Source organism: Rousettus aegyptiacus, unplaced genomic scaffold (assembly GCF_014176215.1).
Source record: "Rousettus aegyptiacus isolate mRouAeg1 unplaced genomic scaffold, mRouAeg1.p scaffold_m13_p_4, whole genome shotgun sequence".
Taxonomy (NCBI): Eukaryota; Metazoa; Chordata; class Mammalia; order Chiroptera; family Pteropodidae; genus Rousettus; species Rousettus aegyptiacus.
Genome location: NW_023416307.1, coordinates 54,541,290 through 54,560,517, shown reverse-complemented (window position 1 = coordinate 54,560,517; position 19,228 = coordinate 54,541,290). Strand labels below are relative to the sequence as shown.

Sequence of the window (19,228 nt, the reverse complement as noted above, 5' to 3'; positions counted from 1 at the left end):
AATCAAGAAACACTAATCAGAAGTTTGAATTAGTAACTTCTACCCTAGCTCTTTATGTTATTTCCCATTAAAGTAGTAGCCATATTCAGACTGATTCAGGGTGCAGTTTCTAAAATTCTGATTCAAATGTGAAACCAAGGATCTGACAGAGACTTATTTGAAGCTAATACAAAAATCCCTCTGATGAGCCAGGCTGTACTATCTATCCATTGGCTTTGCATTGAATTAGGAGTTAGGAAAAGGACATATGAATGTACAGCTGATTGAAGATGATACCCACTAGGCAAAACACTGTATTAAAGCCTAAAGTTTTTTTCATATTTATGGCTCAAGATCAAAGATAGGGCTGACCATATGACCTTATTCTGGCACAAGCTATGGTAAGCCACCAGACTACCCTGCCTCATTACTGTGAATGAACCTGAGTTTGGGAGGAGGAAAATCTAGAAGTAGAGATGAATAGTCTTGCAAAGGTTTATAATCTGATGCTATTGTAGGGCTTGACCATCATGTGACTTTTAGGCCTGAATTTAGAGGTAAATATTAATATGTATTTTGCCATCAACCAATCCTTTCACTCATTTGCAGCATCTTTGGCCTCTTATGCCATCCTACCTAACAATTTCTAGGTAAGCCAAAAGGTGATAGATGTGATTAGGTAAGTGATTAACCCTATCTATGGGGATGCTTTCCTTTGACTTTTTTGTTTGTTTAAACTCAAATTTATTGATATATATTTATATAAAATAAAATTCACCTTTTTAGTGTATAGTTATGAATTATTTTTCCTTTCAGAAATGTATGCCATATGTTAAAGTAACAAGAATTTCCTGGCAGTTTGCCCAGAATCTAACAGGATTAGAATCATAAGAAATCAAACACTCGTTACAGTTATATTCCTTGCCCTGCAGCTGGATTACCTATGGTACTGCTGGCTGTGTTACTGTCTGTTAGCCAAGACAGGCACTTTTTCTATGTGAGGATGTACAACATGAATTAGAAATTTTTATAGAGAATAAGCCCATCATGAATCAAGTGTGTGATGTTATTTTTGAAAAGACAGCGGTCACTTAGGAAGTACTATTGTGCACACCAAATAAATTGTATATAGTACTATATACAATTAGAGGCCTTATCAAGTGTGCTGTGTTTAATTCTACACATTAGATTTTAAGTAGGACATGTTGCTCAGATAAGTCATTCCTGACACATAATACTATAGAATGATCTTTTCTTGCCAACTAAGTTCAATAATGAAAATAATAGCTAATACTGAACGGTTCTTATATACCACACCATGCTAAGTAATTTACATATGTTCTCTTAAATAATGCTGACAAGATCCCTGTAAAGTAAGGACTATTATCATCCCCTATTTTACAGAGGAAGAGAAACAGTCTTCCTGAAATAAGTAACTACTACACCAGAGTCACTCAGTTGGCATATAGTTGAGCCATAATTTGATTCCAGCTTGTGTTCTTGATCATTGGTCTTTACTTTATCAGATAGATGGAAACCTGCCTTGGAGAAAAGCAAAAGTCTTTGCAGTGCTTTACAGAGGGGAAACAGGCATTTAGCGTCTTCTAATAGGGACATTCTTATCATAACTACCACTATGTATTCCTCATTGGAAAATGGAAAATTAAAGATAGATATGATATAAAATTGTTAACAAGAAAGTACCTGTTAAAGAATATTTATAACTAATCATAATACCTTAAGAAGCTCAGCAAAGTGTTATCTGTATCTGTATATTGGTATCTAATTTAACAGCTAAGGACAATATGGCATCTCTTGTATGGAAAATCTAAGATGCATCTCAGAAAGTATTTTTTGTAGAAGAGTCCTACGTTAAAGTTTCATAGGTTAATGGTTATAAAATAATAAAACATTATTTCTCAAAATGTGATCTGCCAATCTCTTGGCATCAGTATCACCTGCAACACTTTTTAAAATACACATTTCTGCTGATCTCCTGAGAATACTTGGAGATGGCCCCTAAGTCTCTTCAGTTACTTTATGATCCGGCATGTAAGAACATGAATCAGTTACTCTTTATTGCTCCAGAGGTTATAACTGGAGCAAATTAGTAAATGATAAAGGAAAGTTTGAGCTCAAAAGAAGGAAATTCTGTAGCAATATAGGAAATCCCAAATTGGATTTTTTAAGAATACTTTTGAAGATTTCTGCTGTGGAACTATTCAAAGATGTCAAGAAGGTTGTAGGAGAAATACTTGCATTGAGAGGGTATTTGACTAGATGACCTCTAAAATTCCTTTGAGCCAGGACTCTCCATCTCTCTTCTCTGTGCAGCGTGCCAAGCCAGTGTGTAGTAAGAAGTCTGTTTCCCATTTTCTCCCCTTTGGCCAACAACATGAAATGATGATGGTGCATATGGTTTAGCTTAGATAATGGTAAAAATTAAAAAATTCAGAAAGTTGTATTCCCAGAGGCACATTGCAAAAGTTAATATGTGTAATATGTATTGTTTTCATTTTATGTATTTCCAAGACTGCTCTTGCTTCCTCTTGCCCCGTACATCTTCCAACCCAAATTTCTCAAATTTTAACATATAACATACACCTCTAACACTTACACATACTTTTTCAATTTACATAGCCCTCTTCAGAGTAAACTTTCCCCTCTACCTTCTGCCTTTGCTGTTATATTTCAACATTCATTAAGGAAACACTTAACATACATCTACTCTATGCCAATACTTCATTAGATATTGGGAATACATTCTCTTTCTTTGGAGAACTCCAAGTTTCAAGATGTTAGTGAGTAGTACGCAGACCAAAAAGAATTGAATATAATAAAACGGGTCAAGTACTATAAAGGAGATGTGCACAAAGTGCTATGTTAAGATAATAGCACCAGATGAAGTCTTAAGTTTAAAACTGCCTTCAAGAAGTAGGTGATTTTTAAGCTGTTCTGACGAGTAGGAGTTTATTAGTTGGACGAGGGGTGAGGAGGATCATTCTAGGCATAAATAACAGAGGACTGTTATTAACATTCTTATTAAAGAAGCTCCCTAATTAGTTCCATTAACTAATCATTCCATTCCCTTTCCTTCCCCCAGTTACATAATTGAGGATGACATTTGTGTGGGGCCCTCAGTTTTTAGGTAGGAAGTTGTGTACAGGAAGCCAAAAGGGTAGGTGGTAAAGTAGAGGGTGGGATTCTCCAAAGCGGAGCAGTTTTGAGAACCAGAGTTAGTTTTGAGAACTAAATTATAAGAGATGAATTCTCCATTAAAATAGTGGGGCATGAAAGGCATCCGACTTTGTAGTCATTGTCCTGCTGTATGCGTCTGCCTTTTGATCAATAGGCAGGGACTGTTTGCTCTCTTTTTAAAAACTCTTTGGAGTACCTTATTTAAAAACAAAATAGGAAAATTAAGATAAATCATAAAACAAATCTTTACATTATAATTAGTTCCTATTTAAAAAATTAAAGATTAAATAGAAAATACTCCACTTTCTTAGTCCATCTAAATTATGAATCAATTTTTAAAATACACTTTATTTGAAGAAACATTTGAAATCTTGCTCCCTGGCTTATATCATCAGTTTGGGTCAAATAAACTCACAAAAATTTAAAATATAGATATATACTTTATTTGTAACCTCTTATAAAGCATAGTTGTTATATATATTTCTATAGTTTGCCATATTTTGATATAAATAACATCTTTTTGTTTGTGCTAATTCTAAACCCAAATTCCTAAAATTTAATTTATTGATCTTCCCTAATTTTAATGGCGTTATTTCTTAATGTCTTTTCAAAGTGATAACTGCCTGCTATTATTTTCATTAGAATAATAATACTTAGTTTCTTTTTATAAGTAGTTTAGAATGGCATATTGTAGTCAGCAAACTACAGCCCACAGGTTAAAATCCAGTTTGCCACCTATTTTGATCTGACTTGTGAATTAAGAATGAAACACTTAATTCTAAAGGTAAAAAATCAAAATACAAATGATATTTTATCAACACAAAAAATATATTTAGGTTTATATTATATTTAGAGTCTATAAAACCTATTATAAAATGTATTCCAATCATATTCCAAATGAAACAGGTAGAATCAAGAATGTTGACAGATAACTAAAATGAAAATTGATGAAATGATTTTTTTTCAAAGCTAAACGTATAGGTGGTAACAATTCAGAAATTTGTGAGCCACGTTTTCTGATTTTAAATTGAGTATTCTTTCTACTATATCATCCAGAATCTTTGTTTTAAAATAACTTTTCTAGTTGTAAAAATCATCACCCAAAAAGTATAAATTAATTGGTATTATCCATTAGAGTCTTAAGGTAGTAATTGGTAATGATTTTTAACATAATTTCCCCTAATGCATTTCTACGATAACGTGCATTCCAGTTAAATATTTGGAGATATCCAATGTAAAACTTTTATTAACAGATAAATAATGAATATTTTTCCATAAATTACAGGAGTTTTCTTGGTTTATTCAAACATGTTCTGAGAGCTTGGTTTATAATAATATAATTAAATTCATTTTCAAATATTTTGTATTTCCAAGATGTTCTTATCTACTGAATTTATCATAAGGAAATCATTTCACTTGCCACAGGCATGGTAAAATTTCTTTGACTACATCATATACATACACCAGAATTTTTTTTCCATTTCAAATAGCTGTTGACAAAGTTCATCAGTTTTTACCCTTATCATTGTTATTTATGATATGACCTAATATATTTATTGCAATACTTCTTTACCTATTAGATTTATCTAAAATTTTTGGTTCTTTCCAAATTAAAAGTGAAATCACTTCTTATACTACATGTGAAAAAAAACTGCAAAGTTACACTTAAATATTTACTGTAAGAACAATTACTTTTCTCATGTTTCTGTTTGCACATTATATATTTACTACTGAATGGCAATGAACTAATATTGAACAATATTTCTGCTTCCATACATGCTCACTAAATGTAATGTTCATCAGGATTTTAGTAATTATACTGTAAGACATACTGTTCCCCCACACTCTTCTTTAATTTTATATAATTAACAACTACCTTTTTCCTTTTTCTGTTGTTTCAGTTAAAGGATCAAGAAAGTTAAGTCTGCCAACAGATCTTAAGACTGATCTTGGTACGGTAGGCAAAAGCCAACAATTTTAAGTTGTCTTATATTCATTTGGCTGAACATTTTTACCAACCAGTCCATGAATAACACAAGTTTCTTAGCTGGCAATGCTTGATGTCTTTCCAAAAAGGCGTTCTAAAATCACCATACAGTTCTGTTGGCAGCATTCGACATTTTGTTTGTTAACAATCATTTTACAAAATTCTGTTTTATAAATCATTATACACCAAAGTATATAATGTTTGTTTTCTTTTTATCATGAAAATGTTTTTAAACATTGAATAGTCACTCATATGGGCCCTTTTGACTGTTATCATGTAAATGAGCATCATTTTTTCTGGAGTTATTTTCCCTATTTTATATTACTATCATTTAGAATTAATGCTATTTAATTTTTTAAAAAAGTTTGATATGTAAAAGAATGGACCTTTGGCTCCATTAAATAGGACTTCATAATTTTTGGTTCAGAATTTTTATCTGCTTGTTCCAGCATGGTTTCTTTTATGAAATTTAGTCAAATTACCTTTATTCTGACTTAAAAAAGCCATACCATAAATCCTACTAATGTCATGGTTGAAATAACAAAAATAATTAATCTTTGCATTATTCTTTAGAGTTTACAAAACTGTTTCACATGTGTCATAAATAAATGGTAGATTTAAGATTTGAATCTAGATCACAAATACCTAAAATTTATGGAGAATATTCACATGCCTCTTCTCATTGTATCTAAATAACTTTAAAATATTACATTTAAAATCTAATTGCATATAACCTTATATGATTTGACTAAATAGATAATATAGTATTTTTTAATTTTTAATTTTTTATTTACTTTTTTTTTACAGTAAGGCAGATATATATTTACACTGTGTGTTCACCTCCAATAGTTAGATTTCTTTCTGTTATCAAATATTTAACCCCCTTTACCCCATCTACCTATAGTATTTTTTTAAATACAAAGCACTGATATAATTATCATTAGTTCAATATTATCATTAGTTCAATAAAGAAATTATGAAGTTAATCAGAATTTTATTAGTGTAACTGATGTCAAAGGAAGGCTCAACTTTATAGTTCCATTTATTGACCTCCTACTATGTGTCAGACACTATGCTATATAATTTGTACAAGTTATCTAATAAGGTAGATATTGTTTCCACTTCACGAATTAAAGCTATGAAAAAATTGAATTTGCCTAAAGTCACACAACTAGTAGCGAAACTGAATTTAAATCAAGTATATATCATTGCAAAGCTTATAGCCTTATAACCACTTCTCATTTTGTATAGCATGTACTGTGACAAATGTCAAGGTAAGACTATTTAAATAACACATTTTTCTAGAAAAATATGCATTCTGATATTCATTCATGTAATTTCCACAATCATAAAATTTTTCCTAGAATGTTGAAAAATAAAAATAAAAAAGAAAGATTTCTAGTCCGCTTATATATTTATTAGAAGTAGCGAAGAAATCGGTTATAATTCTAATCTGGATGTCAGCCACAATTGTTACCAATAAATATATTAATGAACAATTTCTACAAATGTTTGTCAAAATCTCCAATTATCTCCCTCCTAATTGCTTTGTTTTTCATGCATACTTTAAGCAAAGATGGATTATGAAAACTCAGATATATGTAAAAGATAATCAAGCACTTATTTTATGAAAGAATTTTTTATGCCTAAAAAGATTCACAATAACATTTTATTAAGTCTGTATTTCTAAATATGTAATTAATGTAATTTCATTTTTAGAACTTGTTTCCCACATCTTTCCAGAAAAAAAGCTTAAAGCTTCTGAAAGAGAATAATGTCTATATGTATATAAATTCTTCCATAGAAAACATTGGTTTAAATTATACCCTGGGTTGCCTGTAACATGTTTAAAAAAATATTTTCCAGTAGTGTAATCTATTAGTTAAAGAAGATATTTAAGAAGCTATTGCAGAAGGTCAAATAAGGGCCTGAAGTAGGATAATAACAATGAAAATGAACAGGAAGAGAGAAGGAATTACCAAGGGTGACTTTACAATTGATAGGATTGAGAACAGTGGGAGAAGAGGGCTGATAAGGCATATAAAATAGGGGAGTCGGTATAACTACAGAGTATTGAGACTAGCTCTCATTGAGAATACCTGGTTTGAGAGGAAAAGAAAATGAGTTTCGGTTGCTACAGGGACATCCATGCTAACCATTCAGTGAGCAATTAGAAATGTATGGCTAGAGTATAGGCAGGATCTAAAGCCCAAAGTAATAAATAACATTTATCTATATAAAGGTATTTATCTATATAAAGTGAGTGTGTATATGAGCTGTTCACTAAAGACAAAGGAAAAATGACTTTATGTTGGAGAGCACTGGATACTAATACAACTTCTTAGTAAAACAACTTTTAACTGTAGTTGTATAACACTAACAGTAAAATAATAGTAATAACAGTGAAAACCTCATACATTGGACTTTTATGAAGTTAGAACTCTTAAGTATTAGCCTTTTATGAATTGTCAGATTCTTTTCATTTTTAACAAAAATACATATATTTCTCTTTCCTAATAAACTAAATTTTTCAGTTAAAAACCTAAAAATAAATTTTTAAAATTCAAGCCTTGCTGACACATACAATTATGAATACATTGTTATATATCCATCATAGATAATAATAAATGAAACATAGGCCCCCATGAGCTCTTAAAAACAAAAGTCTACTACAGGCTGATATCCAACCAATGAAAAGATGCATAGAGAGGCCATGATCAAAGGACAAGTAGTGACTATTTAATTAATTATAGAACTAAAGTTAAACAGTGACAAATATAATTATAAAATAGAATGTCAACTTAAAATCCATAACAATATAGATATAGTAGTGTAATTTTAAAATTAAGAGATAGAAAGTTGAGAGGAGGTCAAAGTTGCCAACAAAAACTAAATGACTCTAGCTAATTTTTGTGGTTAACTGGTGATAAATTAAGAGCAAAGACAAGTAGAAGAAGAATTATACTAATTTTATCTTTCATAAGGTGAGAGCAATTGATATTATGCATAGATAACAATTCAAGAAGAATTAAGAATATATCTTCAAGGTAAGTAATAGGAAAAAAATTAAAATACCTCAAAACTTCAAAATTAAGCAAAGGAGAATACATATAAAAAAGAAAATAAGAAAATACAGATCACATAGCGAAAGTGGCTACAGAAAGCATCAAAAGAAAAGAAAAGAAAAGAAAAGAAATGATCTACTGTAAAAGTGGCAGAACAGAACAGAGCCTGTTCATGTTAACTGACCAGAGTCTTCGAATTGTCTACTCTGAACCTGTCAGGGCTGCCCTGACCCCAGCTTTCTACATTTGGAAACACCAAGAATATTAGCCCTGCAACAAGCTTTACTAGAGCCAGTCACTTGTCGTGTCTGGAAGAGATATCATACTCAGATTGCCCTTAGCCACAATAACCGCAAAGGTCACATCTATAAAAAGAATGGGAGCCAGTAGGTGAAATCTCATGAACTCCAAGAGCAGAATGGACACATCACAGGTTTTGACTAGACTCAAGCATAATCACATGATCCTTTGCAGACTGGATCAGAATGGTGGTGTCTGGAATCTAACCCTGGTGATCTTGATAATTAATCATGCAACCACTTTTAGGAAGTGGTCCCCTCTAGAAAATAAATTTGCTGTGGATTGTGAAACCCAATTTATTTCTGTTTGTTTCCTGAGTATGAAAATGACAAGTGGGGAAGCAAGTACATTATAAAGCAGTTTCATTCAAAGGTTTTCATTTGTTTTCAACAATTTTTTTTGCTGGCAACAGGATCATGTGACTTCAATAAAGAGTGCTTCTGCACACATTAAAGAAGTGGATGAAAAGCCAACCAGTATGACATGGGGCAGCAAGATGCATTTTAGTTAGCTCATGTTAGAGTTTGGTGGCACTGGAGGCTGGATCCCAAGTTCAACTTCTCTGCCAGTGGGACCTCTCTGGCTTAGGGGAGCCATGAGAGCACCATGTCCATTGTTGATACCTCAGTGTTCAGATTTCAGTCTGAAAACAGAGTTCCTGCCACTCTTACTTAGGGATCTTACTGCTTCAGAAAACAGTGTTATTGTAACTAAATAACTGCTACTCAGGGCTCTTTAACTAAGATGATTCTGGCTATTTGACCTTAGTCTCCAAACCAGACATTTCAAAATATAGCATCTAGCCCAATATCTTAGTTATGGAACACTGCCACAACATGGACAAGAGAGTCACAACTGAGGACCACAGTACAGTCTTGGAGATGCTGCACCAGAATAGCATCACTCAAGTACCTATTTATGAGGCAGACAATGAAAATTATTGGAAATTTTGCCCTATAGAAATTGATGGAACAATTAAAATTGTTTTGCTGTTTCATTCTATTCTTGAACAAAGATTCTCTTTAAACAGTTTATTATGGAAAACTGTCACATTAATTTAAAGAGGTAGAGACTGGTATGTAAATAGTCTCCTAGGAATTTAAGTAAAAATACTAAATGCGATTTTTAAAATTACAGAATTGAGATGAAATATCTCTCATGTCAAAAGATTAAGTAATTTACTTTTGATAAGAAAAAGGCTTTCAGCATCTATCACAGACAAAATCCAATATGAGAAACATCTAAAGCAGTGATTCAAAGGTTAGTAGTAGGAAATATTTGGCAAGTACTATAAAAACTAAAACAAGAATTATGCTGTTAATATCAAATTTCAGTTCAAGGCAAAGTACATTAAACTAGAAAAGGGCTTATATTGATAGTGATGAAATGTACTATCCACAATGACACTTTTATAGATTTTAATAAACCAAATAATGTAAGGATAAATTATACGTCAAAACTATAGATAAAAGAATAAATTAACAGAGATACAATAATAGTGAGAGATTTTAACATACTTAATGACAATTCAAAAATGGCCGAAGGCTTATATACAATAGTGGTCTCATAAGATTATAATGGATTATCGGCAAAAGTTTGCGATGTTGAAAGACTAGACCAAACTACAATGCTAAATTTACTGTGAGCTGTCGGTGGTTTAAATAGATGAGGAGGCTCAGCACACTGTCCACCTGCCCCAGTCCTGCCCATGGCTGGGACCCAGGGTTAGCAAGGGAGCAACTGGAGTGGGCTGAGGAGGAGGGGAGCTACAGAGCCACTCCCCACCCACCCCTACACACACATGCGCACACACTCTTACACACAAATTCACTTCCCTTCCCTCTATTTCTCTTTATCGTTCCTGCCACTCCCATTCCCCTACCTCTTCTTTATTTCTCTTCATCTCCATCCCCTTTCATTTTTCATCTCAAGCTTTATCTCTCTGGGTCTTTTTCAATCTCTGTTCTCCCTTTCTCTTCCCTTCTCTTCCTTTCCTCACTCCTTCTTCCTGGTGTGTACTTTCCCTCAATGGGCACCTCACTCCATAGCCCTCCCCTCTAACTTGTATGCACACACACTATCTTTTATACCATGTTTTTAGTGTATCTTTTCTATGTTTAGATAAAAATCATTGTTACAATTGCCTACAGTATTCAGTACACTAACACGCTGTACAGGTTTGTAGCCTAGGGGCAATAGGCTATACTATATACCCTACATGTGTAATAGGCTATACCACCTATGTTTGTGCACATGCAGTCTATGATGTTTGCCTAGTGATGAAATCACCTACCAAAGCATTTCTCAGAACATATCCTCATTCTTAAGCAATACATGACCATATACAAGTGACCAATAAGCACATGAAAAGATGTTCAACATCACTAATCTTTACAGAAATGCAAGTCAAAACCACCATGAGGTACCACTTCACACCCAATACGTGATAGCTACCATCAAAAACAAAACAAAACAAAACAAAAAAAAAAACAGAAAATAACAAGTGTCAATTAGGATGTGGAAAAATGGGAACATTTGTGCATTATTGGTGGGAATGTGAAATGCTATAGGAAACAGTCTGGCAATTTCTAAAAAAATTAAAAATAGAATTATCATATGATCCAGTAAGTTCACTTATGAGTACCTACCCAAAACAAAGGAAAGTTTTGAAGAGATATTATAGAAATATGTTTATAACAGCATGGTCAACAATAGCTAAAGTGTGGAAGCAAACCAGGTATCCATCAGTGGATGAGTGGGTAAGCAAAATGTGGTGTAGACATACAACGGGATATGTTCAGCCTTAAAAAGGAAATTCTGACATATGCTACAACATGGATGAACCTTGAGGGCATATGCTAAGGGAAATAAGCAAGTTACAAAAGGATAAAAATTGTATGATTTCAATTATATAAAGTATCCGGAGTAGTCAAATTTAGAAAGAAAAGTAGAATGGTGGTTGCCAGGGGTTGGGCAAGGGGAAAATGGGGAGTTATTGTTTAATAAGTAATGAGTTTTATTTTTACAATATGAAAAGAGTTCTGGAGATGACTGGTGTTGATGGTGGCACAACAATATGAATGTACTTAATGCCAATGAACCATGTACTTAAAAATAGTTAAGATGGATATGTACCCCTATGTTCACTGCAGCACTATTTACAATAGCCAAGATATGTAAGCAACCTAAGTGCCTATGAAGAAAGAAGATGTGAAATAGTACTCAGCCATAAAAAAAAAAAAATGAAATTTTACCATTTGCGACAACATAGATAGACCTAGAGGGTATTATGCTAAATGAAATAAGTCAGACAAAGACAAATACGATGTGATCTCAATTATATGTGCAATCTAAAGAACAAAATAAACAATGAAAAAAACAAACAAACTCATGGATGCAGAGAATAAACTGATGGTTATCAGATGGGAGGGATTTTGAGGTGCTAGATGAAAAAGTTAAAGGGATAAAGAAGTACTAATTGGTAGTTAAAAAGTCATCAGATGTAACGTACAGCATAGAGAATATAGTCAATAATATTTTAACTATGTAGAGTGCCAAGTAGGTACTAAACTTGTAGAGAATGAAAACTGATCTTCACTGAAAAATCCATACAGAGTTCATAAATTATATAAATGTCTAACCATTGTGCTATATACCTGAAACTAATATAAAATGGCGAATGTCAACTATAATTGAAAAATTAAAAAAAAAACATTTAAATGGTTAAGATAGTAAATTTTATGTTACATATATTTTACAATTTTAAAATATTTTTAAAAGTACCGACACATGCTATAACATGGATGAATCTCAAAGATATTGTATGAAGTAAAAGAAGTCAGACATGAAAGACCACATATTATATGATTCCATTTATATGAAATAACCAGAATAAGTAAGTGTCTAGAAACAGAAAGCACATCAGTGGTCATCAGTGGCTAGGGAAGAGTTGAATGGGCAGTGACTAAATGGGTCAATGCTATTTTTGTGGTGATGAAAATGTTTCGGAACTATGTAGTGGTGTTGGTAGTGGTTGCACAAAATTGTGATTATACTAAATTTCACTGAATTGTACATTTAAGAAACGGTTAATTTTATATAAATTTAACCTCAATAAAAAAAATATTTTTTTAAATGATCAAATACAAATCAACTCTAAAGTTTAGTTAATAGTAATGTATCAAGGTGAAACTGGGGAAGGAGAATATGGGAAATTTAAATATTATCTTTGTTTGCAACTTTCCTCTAAATCTAAAATTATTCCAAAATGAAACGATGATTTTAAAAAATGGGCAAACTACTTGAACAGACTCTTCACAAAAGTGAATATTCAGATGGCAAATAAACCCATGCAAAGATATTCAATATCATTAGCCACCAGAGGAATGCAAATTAAAGCAAAGGAATACCACGAAATACCCATTGGAATAGCTAAAATTAAAACTACTGGTAAAACTAGGTTATGGTGAGGATAACACTGATCAACTAGAATTTGCATGCTTTGCTGGTGGAAATGCAATATAGTACAACCACTGTAGAAAAACCTTTGGCATTTCCTTATAAAGTTAAAATACAATCATTATATTATCTAAGTCCCACTCCTCGGTATTTATTCTAGAGAACGAAAACCGATCTTCAGTGAAAAAAATCCATACATGGAGTTCATAGCAACTTTAATTGTGATAGCCCCAAACTAGAAACAACCCAAAGATCCCTCAATGAGTGAATGGTTAAATAAACTGTGGTACATTATCCCATGAAATACTATTCAGAGATTTAAAAAAAAAAAAAACTATTGATATACATGACTTGTATGGCTCTCAAGAGAATTTTACTGAGTGAAAAAAGCTGATCTTAAAAGATCAATTATTATATGAATCCATTTATTTAGCAATCTTGAAATGACAAAATTATAGAGATGGAGGACTAGCGTTTGCCAAAAGTTGAAACAGGTGAGGGAAGAAGTAATGTGGCTATAAAGGAGTAACACGAGAGACCCTTGTGATGAAACAGTTCTCAATCTTGATTGTAGTGATAGCTCCCCAAATCTACGCGTGACAAAATTACACAGAACTACACATACAAACGCACAAATAAGTACATCTAAAACTGAAAAAATCTAAGTAATTGTACCACTGTCATCTTCTTGGATTTGCTATTGAACTATAGTTATATAAGACATTTGTGATGGGAAAATGGGTGAAGAGTACATGGGACCTCTCTGTACACTTTTAAAAATATTTTTCATACATTTTTATGTTTTAAAGCAATTTTAGATTTACAGAAAAACTGAGGGAAAAGTATAATTCCCATATTCCCATTGCCTTCCTACACACAGCTTCCCTCCCTATTACTATGCTCCCCCAGAGTGGTGTACTTTTTACAGTTAATGAACCTATATTAAAACATCATTGTCACCCCAAACTTACAGTTTACATGAGGGCTCATGCTTGGTGTTTTGACGTACCCATCATTATACTATAACACATTATAGCAGCGGCCCCCAACCTTTTTGGCATCAGAGACTGGTGCCCCTAGGAAAAGCTAATATATGATATGAGGTGGAGCTGAAGCAATAATGCTAGTGCTGGGGAGCGAGTGGCTGCAAATACAGATGAAGCTTTGCTCCCTCGCCTGCTGCTCACTTCCTGTTATGTGGCCCAGTTCCTAATAGGCCACAGGCCAGTACCAGTCCACAGCCTGAGGGTTGGGGACCCCTGTATTATAGTATAATAGAGAATAGTTTTACTGCTCTGAAAATCTTCTGCGTCAGCCTATTCACCACTCTCTTCCTCTTAATCCTTAGCCACCACTGACTTTTTTCACTCTCCATAGTTTGCCTTTTCTTAAATGTCATATGGTTGGAATCATATAGTATGTAGACTTTTCAAAATGATTTCTTTCCCTAAGTAACATGTATTTATTTAAGATTCCTTTATGTCTTTTTCATGGTTTTGTAGCTCCTTTCCTTTAGTGCTGATAATATTCTATTGCCTGGAAGTACCAGCTTATTTATTCATTCACCTACTATTAGACATCTTGGTTGCTTCCAGGTTTTGGCAATTAATGAATAAAGCTGCTATAAACATTAACGTTCAGGTTTATATGTGAACATAAGTTTTCAACTTGTTCAAGTAAATACCAAGCAGCATGATTGCTGAATCATAAGAGTATGTTTAATTTTTTAAGAAACTGACAACCGTCCTCCAATATGGCTGTATAATTTTGCATTTCCATCATCAATGAATAATGTTGTTCCTCATTCTAGTTAACATTTGGTTTTAACAGTGTTTTGGATTTTTGTCATTCTTATAGGTGTATGGTAGTTTCTCATTGTTTCATTTTGCAATTTTAAACATTTTCATATGCTCAATTTGCCATCTATCTTTTTTGGCATAGTATCTATTCAGGTCTCTTGCCCAATTTCAATCAACTTTGTTTTCTTATTGTTGAATTTTAAAGTTTTGTATGTATTTTGGATAATAGTCCTTTATCAGATATTATCTTTTGGAACTGATTTCTCCCAGTTTGCGGCTTCTCATTCTCTTGATAGTGTCTTTCACAGAACAAGAGTTTTAATTGTAATGAAGTCCAACTTATCAATTTTTTTTTCTTTTAGGGATCATGCCTATAGTGTTGTATCTAAAAAGTAGTCACCAACACAAGGTCATCTAGATTTTCTCAGTTTTTTTCCAGTACTTGTATAGTTTTGCACTTTACATTTAGGGCTATGATCTATTTTTGTGAAGGGTGTAAGGTCTGCATCTAGGTTTTCTTTTTTTTGCATGTGGATATCCAGTTGTTATAGCACCATTTGTTGAAAGGACTATCTTGTTTTTGATCATTTTTCAAAGATCAGTTGACTATATTTGTGTGGATTCATTTCTAGGCCTCTATTCTGTTCTACTGACCTATTCATTTCTTCACTAATACCACACACTCTGTATTATCTTAGCTTTATATTGTCTTAAAGTTGGGTAGCATCAATTCTCTGATTTCGATCTTCTGCTTCAATATTATGTTGGTTATTCTGGGTCTTTTGCCTCTCTATATAAAACTTTAGAATCAGTTTGTCAATATCTGCAAAATAACTTGCTGGGATTTTGATGGGATTGTGTTAAATCTATAGATCAAATTGGGAAGAACTGACATCTTAACAATATTGAACTCTAACATGAACATGGAATATTTCTCCAATTATTTGTTCTTCAAATTTTTTCATCAGCAAAGAAAGGTTTTTTGTTGTTGTTTTATATATAGTTTTCCTCATTTAGATTTTATAATACTTTGTTAGATTTATACCTAAGTAATTCATGTTTGAGGGTGCTAATATAAATTTTTCATTTCAAATTTATTTGCTAATATATAGGACAGTTTTTGTACCATGCAAATGCTCACCAAAGGGTGATCTCAACAGAGTATTAACAATTAAGTAGAGAGGATGACCCACTTTGTGGATACAATTAGTGTCTTTACCAACCACACCTATCATCGCCTAATGGATTCATGAACAAAGTAGCTATGGTGGCAAAGACAAATTATACATGAGTTCAGTAATAAATGTATAGCATTAGACAGTAACTCAATGGTTGTGAGATAGAGAGCTAACCGAGGGAGGCAAGGCAGAGGGATTATAAATAGGAATGAGGAAACGGGGGGGGGAGGTGGTAATTATGTGCATTATTTTTACTGTAATAACAGAATGGATTAGTGGTTGATAATTTTAAACATGTGCAGTTTATTGTATGTAATTATATCTCAACCTGTACTAATAATTTTCAAATCAGGATCTATCATCCAAGAATGAGAGGGAATAATGACTTTTTCAGACATAAACAGTTTACCATCTGTAGATTGTTAGCTTATATTTTAAGTACTAGCCAATGTATATTGTATTATGTATAGGTATTTCAAAGAATGTAAGAAGAAAAAGTGATTATTAATTTGCAAGTGTTTTACAAGGAAGTTCAGATTTTTATCTGGCTTGTGTGAATGCAAAATATAACCCCATAGGCTTTTTCAAAGTTAAGGTAAATTTGTTCGTACTGGGGAACAGGTCCATTTTACCCACATGATTATTATACCTCTAGAGATCAGCATTGCAAATGTCAGGGATAAAAATGTTTTTTGTTAAGAAATGAGTAATTTACCAACTCAAAATTCATCTTTGAAGACTACAGTTAGACTGAATAACTTTTCCTTTTTTGTTCACTTCAGGATATACTATTTTTCTCTCTCTCTCCCCCTCCACCCCCTTTTTAATGTGGGACTTCATGTGAACACTTACTCATATGGTTCAGGGCCAATTGTCGGTTTCCTCCTTCAGCATCAATCAAGATATAATGGCATTTTAATGATGTAACTTATTGTTATCTCAAGTTATGATCCAAGATAGCAACATAGGAGGGGCCTGAACTCACCTGATCCCATAGACACCATATCTATAGCTGCAAATGGAGCAACTCCCTCTGAAAGAAATCCAGAAATTAGCTGAGTGATTCCTATTGGATGGACAAGAAGATACCCACGTGGAAATGGATTTGGAACACCATCAATTACTGGGAGCCACTAAGAACAAAAAAAGGCAGCTTGGACAATCACAAGAGATTGAAAGACCACTAAGGGCTCAGGCCAGGATGATAAGGTTCATCTCCTATACAACACCAGTATGGCAATACTGGGAGAGATGGCTGTTTCATACATTGCATAGAAACCAACACAGCCAGAGAAAATGAAGAAACACAAGAATATATTTCAAACAAAAGAACAAGATGAAACTCCAGAAACAGATCTTAATAAAATGGAGATAAATGATTTACCATATAAAGAATTCAAAATAATGGTAGTAAAGATATTCACTGAGGTCAGGAGAACAATGCATAGACATTTAAACAAAGAGGTAGAATATAAGAAAGGACTGAACAGAAAGACCCAAAGAATACAATAACTGCACAGAGAAATTTAATATAGAGTTGTTTAACAGCAGACCAGATGAAGCAAAAGAAAGAATCAGCAAACCTGAAGACAGGGTAGTGGGTTTCATCCAATCAGAGAAGAATGAAAGAGTGAAGATAATTTAAGTGACTTATGGAACAACATCGACAGGACTGATATTTAAATTATGGGGATCCCAGAGTAACAAAAAGAAAGGGAAGAAAATTTATTTGAAGAAATAAGGGCTGAAAACTTCCCTAATCTGGAGAAGGAAACAGATATCCAGATCCAAGGAGCCCAGAAAGTTTGAAATGAAATGAGAGACTCATACGAAGATACTTAATTGTCAAAAGTTAAAGACAAGGAGAGAATCTTAAAAGCAACAAGAATAAAACTTATACTGCACAAGGAAACCCCCATAAGACTGTCAGTAGATTTTCAGCAGAAAATTTGCAGATCAAAATGGAGTGGCATGATATATTCCAAGTGCTGGAAGAAAAACCCTGCCAGCCTAAAATACTCTACTCAGCAAAGTTGTCCTTTAGAATTGAAGTAGAGATAAAGAGTTTTCCAGACAAGCAAAAGGTGAAGTTCATCACCACTAAACTGGACTTACAAATATTAATAAATGGACTTCTAAAATTTGAAACAAAAGAGTGCTAATTACTAACAGGAAAATATATAGTAAAATTCAGAAGAATCTTGGGTGGTAAACACACAATAGAATATACAGATGTCAAATTATAATGTTCACTTGAAAATTATATAATTGTACCAACCAAGTTACCCCCAATAAACTTAATTAAAAATAAAAATTAAAAAATTAAAAAGATTCAAAAGAATCTAACGTAATGAAGGTGGGCAAATTATTTGTAAATCTAGTAGAAAGGCTAAAAGACAAGTAGTAAAAATACTATAATTACAATAATTTATTAATGATACACAAAATAAAAGTATGAAATTGTGACATCGAAACAAAATGTGGAGGGAGAGTAAAAATGTAGTGTTAGAATGTATTGGAACTTGAGTTGTTATCAACTTAGAGTATTATGTTTGTACAATGTTATATATTCAAAAAATACATCGAGTTTCAAGCAACTTCATAAACAAAAAGATAAATAATGTTTTATATCAGCCTTATGATAAGCACAAACCATAAACTTATAATAGATACATAAAGGAAAATGCAATCTAAGTATACCATTTTCAGAAAAGCATCAAATCACAAAGGAAGAAAACAAGAGAAGAAAGGAACAAAGCAATCACAAAGCAGCCAGAAAAAATTAACAAAACAGCCATAGTTACTTTAAGTGTGATTTGGCTCCAAAACAAAATACAAAGAGTAGCCAAATGGATATATTTTTTAAAAGACTATATACTGCCTCCAAAAAACTCTTTTCAGGTTCAGTACACATCAGACTGAAAGTGAAGAGATAGAAAAAGATATTCCATGCAAATGGTAAACAAACAATAAAAAGAGGTAGCTACATTTTTAACATAAAATAGACTTTAAATCAAAAATTGTCACAAGAGACAGAGAAGGTCATTATTTAATGATAAAGGGGTCAATCCAACAAGAGTATATAACATATTAAAACATTCACGCACGCAAAATAGGAGCACCTAAATATGTAAAGCAAATATTAACCGACTTAAGGGAGAAATAGAAATACAAAGAGTAGGGGATTTCAATACCCTACTTTCATCAATGGATGAATCATTCAGATAGAAAAATCAATAAGAAAACATTGGACTTAAAGGGCAC

At 32.7% G+C, this 19,228-nt stretch overlaps 1 protein-coding gene and 1 pseudogene across 7 annotated transcripts in view; both read left to right on the top strand.

Moving 5' to 3' along the window:
* The window catches only part of STXBP5L (syntaxin binding protein 5 like), a 243,509-nt gene that overhangs the window by 188,310 nt on the left and 35,971 nt on the right, over positions 1–19,228 (top strand). For 5 of the 7 annotated variants that reach the window (XM_036218791.1, XM_016158809.2, XM_036218790.1 and 2 more), the window contains one exon: positions 5,079–5,129. The exons of the other annotated variants lie outside the window; for them this stretch is intronic. In XM_036218791.1, the coding sequence (XP_036074684.1) occupies positions 5,079–5,129 (51 nt within the window). The remainder of the gene's footprint in view (positions 1–5,078; positions 5,130–19,228) is intronic. 7 annotated transcript variants of the gene reach the window in all.
* LOC118601593 lies at positions 7,772–9,590 on the top strand (annotated as a pseudogene).